Genomic DNA, 10000 nt, shown 5'->3' on the forward strand with positions numbered 1-10000 from the left:
GAGAGGGAGAGGGAGAGGGAGAGGGAGAGGGAGAGGGAGAGGGAGAGGGAGAGGGAGAGGGAGAGGGAGAGGGAGAGGGAAGGATGGAGAGAGAGAGGGAGGGAAGGAGGGAGAGGGAAGGATGGAGAGAGAGAGGGAGGGAAGGAGGGAGAGACAGACAGACAGACAGACAGTTAGATAGAGACAGAGACAGAGAGAGAAAGAGAAAGAAAGAGAGAGAGAACTAAAGATGTTATCTTCTGTAATAAAAGCATATCACTCGGTGGGAATTCCAGTTAGCTTATAATACGTACTATCAAAAGGATCTCTTGTTTCCTCAATTTTTCTTTTTTCTATTTCTAATCTCGATTCACTGATTATCAAGCCAAGAAATTAACGAAAGATACATTTTTTTTAATCTTTGCAACGAGGCACCGGAAATTAGAAACACGTACTTGAGTGAATCTGGTCCCCTGCATTACATTTAAAGAATATATATGATACCGATACACTTAGTTACTTTTTCCTGTTTATTTTTATGGCAGTTAAATGACGGTGTGGATGAAAATGTTTAAAAGAGGTGTTGACTGAAAATAGAAATGGTGAATGTATATGTAAATCAGCTGTGAATGAAGGTTCAATGAAAATGTTTTAAAGTGAGTGGAAATTTGAAAGTTGTAAATGTTTAAAAAGGTGTGAGTGAAACTTTGAATGAAAATGTTCAATAAGATACGATTGAAAATTGAAAGGTTGAATGAACAAAAAAAATATCTCCCTTTTTTTCCCCCCCTCCTCCCTCCTTCCTCTTTTCCTCCTTTTTTCCCCCTTTTCTTTCTTTCTCTCCTTTCTCCTCTATTTCCTCCTCCTTCCCCCTTTCTCCCCCCTTCCCCTCCTTTTTTCCCTTCCCCTTTTTTCCCTTTTTTTTCTCCTTTTTCTCCCCCTCCTTCCTCCATTTCTCTCCTCTTTCTCCTTTCTCTTCCCCTCCCTTTCTCCTCTCCCTTTTCCCTTTCCCTTTCCCCCATCTCCCCTCTTTTTCTCTTCTCCTCTCCTCCTTTTCCTCTTTCTTTCCCCCTTCTCCCTTTTTCCCTCTCTTCCCATTTCCCCCCTCCTCCCCCTTTCCCCCTCCTTTCCTTTCTTCCTCCCCTCCTCTCCTTCCTCCTTTTCTCCTCCCCCTTCCCCTCTTCTTTCCCCTTTCCTCTTCTTTCCCCTTCCCTATCCCCCTTTCCCCTTCTTTCCCTCTTTTTCTTCTCTTTTCCCCTTTCCCTTCCCTTTTCTTTCCCCCCTTCCTTTTCCTCCTTTCTCCCCCCTCCTCCTCCTTCCTTCTTCCTCCTCTCCTCCTCTCTTTCCCCTCCTTCCTCCTCCTTCTTCCCCTTTTTTTTTCTCCTCCTTTTTTCCCCTCTTCCTTCTCCTTTTCTCCTCCTCCTTCCCCCCTCTTCCCTTCTCCCCCGCCCCTTTCCTCCTCTCTCCTCCTCCTCCTTTTTCCTCTTTCTCCTCCCTTTCTCCCCCCTCCTTCTCCCCTCCCCCCTTTCCTTTTTCTTCCCTCCCCCTTCCCCTTCTCCCTTCTCCCCTTCTTTCCCCTTTTCCTCTTTCCTCCACCCTTTTCCCTTCTCCCTTCCCCCTTTTCTTCTCCTTTCCCCTTTCCTCTTTTTTTTTTCCCTCCTTTCTTTTCTTCTTTCTCCTCCCCCCTCTTTTCTCCTTTCCTCCTTCCTCCCCTCCTCCTTTTTTTTCTTCCTCCTCCCTCTTCCTTCCTCCCTTTTCTTCCTCCTCTTCTCCTCCTTTTCCTCCTCCCTTTTTCCCCCCTTCTTTTTCTTTCTTTCTTTCTTTCCCCTCCTTCCTCCTTTCCCCCTTCCTTTTCCTCCTTTTCCCCCTCCTCCTTTTTCCTCCTTTTCTTTCTCCTCCTTTCCTTTTCCTCTCTCCTTCTTTTTCCTCCTCCCCCTTCCCCCTTTTCCCTTTCCCCTTTTCCTTTCTCCTCCTCTTTTCCTTTTCTCCTTCTTTTTTCCTCCCTTTTCTCCCTTTCTCCCCCCTTCCTCCTCCCTTCTTCCCCCTCTCCTTTTTCCTCCTCCTTCCCCTCTATCTTCCCCTTTCTTTTCTTCTTTCTTCCCCCCTTTTTCCTCCCTCCTTCTTTTTCTTTCTCTTCCCTTTTCCCCCTTTTTTCCTCCTTTTTTCCTCTTTTTCCTCCCCCTTTTTTTCCTTTTTTTCTCCTCTCCTCTTTCTCCTTTTCCCCCCCCCTCTTCCCCCTCTCCCTTTTCCCTTCTCCTTCCCTTTCCCCCTTTTTCCTTTTCCCTCCTTTCCCCCCCCTTTCTCCTTTCCCCCCTCCTCCCCTTCCTCTTCCCCCCCCTCTCCCCCTTTTTTCCTCCTTTTCCCCCCCCCCTTTCTCCCCTCCTTCCCCCTCTCTTCCCCTCTCTTCCCTTTTCCCCCTTTTTCCTCTTTCTCCTCCCCCTTTTTCTCCCCCTCTCCTCCCCTCTTTTCTCTTTCCCTCCTTTTTCCTCTTTCTCCTCCCCTCTTCTCCCCCTCTCTTTCCCCCTCTTCTCCCCCCTTCTCTCCTCCCCTTCTCCCTCCTTCTTCCCCCCCCTTCTTCCTTCCCTTTTTCCTCCCCCCTCCTTTTCCTCTTTCTCCTTCCCCTCTTTTTCCCTCCTTCCCCTTTTTTCCTCTTTCCCCTCCTCCCCTCATCTCCCCCGCTCTTCCCCCTCTTCTTTCCCCCCCCTTTTTCCCTTTTCCTTTTCCTCTTTTTCTTCTCCCCTCCTTTTTCCTCTTCCTCCCCCCCTCTTTCAAGACCAGAATTTCCTTAAGATCATGAAAATTTTCCTTTAAATGTCCCTCAAAATTCTTGCGTTCGTTGATGAATGAGAAACATAAGGGTTGCAACTGACTTTCTTTAACAATGATATTATATTTTATATCAAAGCAACGCATCATTTTATAGAAGTGCGAAGGAATCAGCATTAATATTTTATGAAGTTAAAGTTATCTTTTAATATATTTTTGAATAGATTCGAACGCGCTGGTGTTTACAGAGGGACAGCTGACTGGAAGCCCTCCTCGCGACTCAGGTGCGAAATACCACGATTTTACGTCATTTATGGCTGTTTTTGTGCCGCTGTCTGTCTAATTTCAGTGATTCCAAGGTGGCATGATATTCTGTCGTTCTTCATTTTGTTAAATTGGGCTAGTTATTATCTTTCTTCATTGAAATTCCTCAATCATCGAAAGAACAGAATCCGCTAAAGTCATAAGATTCCCATCCAACTCCGAAAAAAAAAAAAAAATTCCACCCATCAGACATACCTTTCTCAAACCCCCTTTATCCTCTGACCATCGCATTGCAGGACTCGCCGGATCTTGCCAGAGTGATTTGCAACCTTGGAGGATGAAGACCAGCGGCGATTTCCGGGACCACCTCGTCGACCTCACCGACGACGGCACCAGACAGAACGACCAGAATGCAGAGCGGCATCCCCAGAGGAAGGTGCGAGCTTGAGCTTTTCCTCCTGCGTGTTAAACCAAAAAGCATGGGATCATTTTCTTGCAATATGGACAGACTTGCCAGAGGCTCTTGTCGCCAACTCCACGACATGAAATTTATTCAACTGTCTTGAGTTGCCAACACCCCCTGGCAAATGTTGCCTTCAACCTCGGTATGCACAGCACGATTGAGCTGAGATGCAGGCGCGCTGAATGGACTTATTCTTTAAACAGCCCATTCTGTGATTTTCTTCCTTTTTACGTGGCATTGCTTTATATGTGACGGTTATTTCTTGTACTGACAACTGCAACTTTTTGTCCTCTACAATAATACATCTTCAATGTGCCATAGCTTATTTTATTTATATGGTAAAGATTAACCAATTGTATTGCTTCAGTTTCTCACAGTTGTATGGCACAAGGTGAACAGCACCTGTGATGGATGAAACAACAAGTTTCTCAGTTCTTGGGCCGTCCTGGGGGACTGCCCATCTACTTTCAGCTACCAAGAACTGAACTTGTTCTTTCACTATCACTGATAGTGAAAGTGATCATAAATCAGCTTGATCAAGAAGTTTTATCTTGCCAGAAGGCTAGTTGCCTGTTCTGTTTTAGCTTAAAGAATTATGACATTACATTGATCTGAACAGTTTCATTAGATTTTAGTTGTACTTGGAAATTTGTAAGTCTTAATATCAGTAAATTATATATACTGTAATCCATATGTAAGATTTTCCTTCAAAAACAAGGAGTGAAAAAATTAGACATTAGGTTAATCAAGTCTTGTCAAATAGAGATATAATAGTGTTAGAGAAAATATTTATATAATAGTAAGAACTAAATTAGGGACTAATTGAAGTAATGAAAGAATAAGTAACTGCTTTTCACCGTGGGTAATTTTTTGATGAATTTTTCATATATCTTTAAGTTGTTAGTTTATATCACTGCCTTTATTTTCTCATTCCAGGAATATAATTTGTATCATTTTGTTAGCTCTTCTTTCATGATGACATTCTAAATTTTGTTTTCAGAACACACCTGGACGAATGAGACTTGAAAAATGGCTACACTCATCCATGAAAATTGAGATGACAGATGGCCGCACTCTCGTAGGCTCCTTTGTATGCACTGACCGCAATAACAACATCATCCTTGGGTCTTGTACAGAGCACCTTAGACCCGATGGTTAGTGCACAGCTTGTTGAAGTTATTTTTCTTTCACGTCTTTTCTTGAATGGTAGACTTGTTCTGTAGACTAAAAAAATAATTTCTCAAATAAAAAAAAAATGTCTTTGTTGAGTTTTACAGACTTCATAGAACTTACAGTTTATGTTGAATCATTAATATTTGGTTTGTTATTTTTACTTGTTATTATATTTGCTAAGATAATGGTTGTTTATTATGAAATTATGCTCTTTCATAATTAAATTGTAAACCCATTGTCCACGGAAGGTGTGAATACATTCCACATCTACTGTAATTTTAGATTATCAATTGCATTTATGCAGAGATGTGTGAACAAGTGTTTAGTACAAGTCCTAACTATCTCACCTGTTTACCTTTTTCCTTAGTTTATGGCAATATTTTAAGAAATAGTTTACTACTTTTATTATAGATAGTATTTTGATAAAATTATCTTAATCATAATGTAAGTATCAATAATAATAACATTTTACTAACATTAATACATTTAGAAAACAGTAAGATTTTCCTTCAAAAACAAGGAGTGAGGGAATTAGACATTAGGTCTTACTAATGGAGACCTTGGGAGCTGAGCACTTGTGGAGGCACTGAAGACTATAATGCACATGTTTGATGGGTTAATACAGGGTGGAGGGCATAAGCTGCATGCTCTGTCCACTGTGATTTTCGTTTATTATGATTTCCGCAGACCTCGGTGTCACAGGAAGGGCCTAGTTACCAAGGAATCAATTACTAGGCCTTTTCCTTCTCATCTGTTTACCCCATTTCTTGGATTTTTTTCTTTGGCAAGGAAAATTTTAGGTTTTATTATTGTTAGTCTTGTTAATAATGTTGTAATTATGATAATGGTAGTAATGATGATAATAATGAGGATAATTTCATGATATAGCATTGTATTCTCTTTCATACAAATTCTTTCAAACCTCATTATTATTATTGTCATTATTATTATTATTATTATTATTACTTTTATTATTATTATTATTACTATTATTATTATTATTATTACTATCATTATTATTATTATGGTTACTATTATTTATTATTATTATTTTCACTCTTCTCTATTTCAAAAACATTTCCAGAGGACGGCCGAGAGGAGGAACCCCGAGTGCTAGGCCTCGCCATGATTCCCGGAAGACACATCATCTCCATCTGTATTGATGAGGCTTCTCAGCCCCCCCAGCCACCCAGTAGTATGTACACCTAGCATAACATTCACTGCTGTGGGCGGCTGGCTGGGTAGGGGCTGAATTACACGAGTGTTTAGGGTCTGGAAGGAAACAGTTGGAAGGAAGATACAGAGCATGTAGCAGCATGCAGTCTGTCAGAGAAGGCTCAAAGTTAATTGCAATTCAACAGCAGTCGTCTGTGGCCTTTGTAAATGTGATTCCGTGTTTGATGTTGAGAGACGCTGAGAAAATGTCCCCAGATTTTGGATATTTTACGAGTATCATGGTTGGAAAGTTGCAGTCCACACACTTTGATAATGCCATCACTGATGCGCACCATTGCTTTTCACTGGTATTACAGGAGATCTAGTCACCGTCATAACTTCTCCAAGTGGCATTGACATAGGAAAAGAAGTTTTTATTATTTATTAAACTTTGTGACTGACTCACCGTGAGAAAAATAATCTGATTGATGGTTCCAAAGGAAAGGATTTCCATGACAGTCACGTAATATTCTTTATAGTGTGGTTTTGTTAAAGTGATAAGATTAAGCTGATGTCAACAGATATACTACCTGTGACTCCTGTTTTGACACTTTGATGTAAGATTTTATGATCAATAAATCATTATAAGAAAAAGTTGTTATAAGATTTATTACAAACATGCAAAATCATAGTCAATGTTTAGTTTGCATACATAATGTTATGGTGTTTATCAATATTAATGTTTTGAGGATAAAGACTATTGTTCCTTGGCTATGCTGAATATTGATAACAATCTGAGCATTTTTGTAATACCCATAATATCCAAAAAAAAGAATAATCTTTTTCCCCAACATTAGGGTAAATCAACCTGAAAATGTATGAATAAAAAAACAATAATCCAATTTGAAACATAGCTTCATAGATGTGCTATTTGAAACCAAAGTGTGCAAAATCATATGTGAAACAGATATTGGCATAGATATAATGGCTATATCCTGATCTTCTTTCCTATTTACACTTTAGTGATGCCATTTTATAGAGATGAACTTATGGAGTAATTTTAGTCTGCTCCTTTTATGCTGTTGATTGAGGTTTAGAGTCCAGAGTATGATATATATATATATATATATATATATATATATATATATATATATATATATATATATTTATATTTATATTTATATTTATATTTATATTTATATTTATATTTATATTTATATTTATATTTATATTTATATTTATATTTATACTTATACTTATACTTATGCTTATACTTATACTTATATTTATATTTATATTTATATTTATATTTATATATATAATATAATATATATATAAAATATATATATATTTTTTTTATTTTTTTTTTTATATTTTTTTTTTTTTTTGTCTACTTTGAAATAAGTGAATATGTGACATAAAGATTGTGAATATAGTTATTGCTATTTTAATCCGCTACTCATCGAATAATACTGTTTCCTGTGCATTTTTTAAGTTTCTCTTAGTGAAATTCTTAGTAATGGTTAATTTTTTTTATTTTTTTTATGCAGTACCCAGAATTTTGATTATTTTACTTTATTTCTATAATGGGTATTACAAAATGCTCTGTGTGAGAAAAAATATATATGTGTAAGAAAGTTAATGTTACACTGTGTTTAATTTCTATTTATATAGAAAATATTGAACACCTCTACCAGAGAAGAGTATTTAATTCATCTTTTTAATGCCTTTTATTTCATCAATTGAAATGAAAATAAGAGGAGAGGGGGGGGGAGAGAGTGACATACCCACCCCACCTACCCTCCTGCCCCAAGTAGGAAGTATGAGTTCAGATGACGCAAAGTCTTTCCCTTCCCCCTCACACTTATTCATTTGATTGGGCAATTTTCTTTTGGTATTCTTTGCTCTACATTGCCTTCATATTTCTCATATTTCGTGAAGGACAATGTCTACTGTTTATCTCTGGTAGAACATTTTTATATTGCTTGCTGATTGGTCAGACTGTGGACATGACCTGCTTGCCTGCCTAGTTAACTATGATGCAGTAGTAGTAAAGGACTACCTTAGTCTTCCCAATGTTGCCTAGATTACCTTCTGTAGACGTGCCCTCCTCTATGAAGTTTATATTGGGGGAGAGTCCTGCCCTGTCTGACCCTACTGACCCCTCTCTTGTCAATGTCAGAAAGGTTGGTATTTTGGCCACCCTGCCAAGCGCTCCATAGCCCACTGCCTTATATTTGCCCAACCTGGTCATGACCATTCAAGATGCTCTGCACAGTCAGGCACATTTGCTAATTATGGTGGCTCACATAAAATAATTTATGCATTATTCTCTCAGTACTCTTTGCTTTACATTGCCTTCATACTTTTATTCCACCATCTTCTTACATTTCTTGTAGGATGATGTCCACTGTTTTGCCCTGATATAACTTTTTCATATTTTATTGTATAGTGTAATGTATGTACTTTGTGAAAGTGAAAAAAGTAGTCCCAGTCAGTGATTCTCAAATTATGCAATGATATATAAATATCCATATCTGTATCTGTCTATTTATCAATCTGTCTGTCTGTGTTTGTCTGTTTGTCTGTTTGTCTGCCTATCTGTCTGTATATATATGTATTTCTCTCTCTCTCTCTCTCTCTCTCTCTCTCTCTCTCTCTCTCTCTCTCTCTCTCTCTCTCTCTCTCTCTCTCTCTCTCACTCTCTCACTCTCTTACTCTCTCACTCTCTCACTCTCTCACTCTCTCACTCTCTCACTCTCTCACTCTCTCACTCTCTCACTCTCTCACTCTCTCCCTCTCTCACTCTCTCACTCTCTCACTCTCTCACTCTCTCTTATTCATAACTTTATAGTCACAGAAGCCTTGCTGCCTTTTATAGTGATGGTCCTAATTATTTTGCTCTTTCTCATTCCAAGATAAACTGTTTGATGTCTGTCGTGAAAACTAAGAAAAAATTCCCTTTGCTGCTGCTTAAAAAATCAATGTCTTCAGCATTTAGCAGTGTGCATATATATATGTGAAGTTAAATTTATTAGAGAAATGAAGATGTTGATACATAAGGAAAGGTTTTAGTCCAAGCTAAGATGTTATGATATACTAACACTTAATTATTCAGCCTTATGTAATACATTGTAATATACTGGATGTATTTTCACAGCTTCTGCACAGGATACTGGCATTGGATGTTTCTTTAACTTTACATGAAGAAGTCAGATATCTTTGTGATATAAGATTGTTCATGCCTTGTAATAGTTACACCTGAGACCCAAGCTTATGCATTATCTAACCAGACTGACCTCACTAGCAAATCTATTCCTGCTCAGCCTCATTCCTCCCTTAATACTTGTACCAGAACTGCTTCCATCTCCCCAGATGATTGCCCTGCTTGCCTGCCTAGCTGACTACTAGGCAGGGCTTCAATATTCATCCCAGGGGCCAGCAAAGTCCTACACCAATATTGCCAAGATTACCTTCCATAGACATGGCCTCCCATGTGAAGTTTATATTGGGAGAACCTTGCCCTGTCTGATCATATTAACCCCTCCCCTATCAGTGTCAGAAATGTTAGCATTTTGACCACCTGTGGGCTGTGGAGCAACAGTGCCAAGCACACAGCCCACTGCCTTTTGTGGTCATGCCTGTTCAAATTGCTCTGCACAATCACGTACATGTGCCAACTGTGGTGGCTCCCATGATGTATTTTATGGGAGCTGCCATGTCTAGAAGTTCAAGTCAGTGGTAGGAGTTCTCATATTCAAACTAGGCCTCACTCTACATGAAGCCAGACAGGAAGCATGCAGATTGGGTTTTTCCCTTGCTACCTATTCCAATACTGTCCTTTATTCCTCTCATCTCCCTTCTTCCCAAGATGTCTCAATCTCTACCACATCCCCAGTGCCTACATCCTCCTCCTCACTATATTAGTTGCACCGGGCAATCTAAATGTTCTACTCACTTTCCTTTTACATTTAAGCTAATTGCCAGCACCTATCTGCCTCCTAATTTTCCCCCAACTCCTCACCTTCCCACGCTCCCAATGCACCCCCTCCCCTTCTGCTCCCACCTTCCCCTCCTGATGTTCTTCCTGATTCTTCACCTCCTGATTCTTCTCATACTACTTCTCGACACCCATTTCAGTTAGTATTACTTGTTGATTACTTCATAATGGCTATTTTGCACTGTTCCTCATACAATATC

General features: G+C 39.2%; 1 protein-coding gene across 1 annotated transcript; it reads left to right on the forward strand.

Annotated features, from left to right (window-relative positions):
- The first annotated feature begins 229 nt into the window (after positions 1-229).
- LOC125040469 (N-alpha-acetyltransferase 38-B, NatC auxiliary subunit-like) lies at positions 230-6457 on the forward strand. Its single transcript, XM_047635022.1, has 6 exons — positions 230-241; positions 525-534; positions 2970-3029; positions 3306-3445; positions 4473-4626; positions 5730-6457. The coding sequence occupies exons 1-6, from the start codon at positions 230-232 to the stop codon at positions 5852-5854; spliced, it is 501 nt and encodes a 166-aa protein (XP_047490978.1). The 3' UTR covers positions 5855-6457.
- Positions 6458-10000: the final 3543 nt, after the last annotated feature.

Source organism: Penaeus chinensis, chromosome 29 (genome assembly GCF_019202785.1).
Source record: "Penaeus chinensis breed Huanghai No. 1 chromosome 29, ASM1920278v2, whole genome shotgun sequence".
NCBI lineage: Eukaryota > Metazoa > Arthropoda > Malacostraca > Decapoda > Penaeidae > Penaeus > Penaeus chinensis.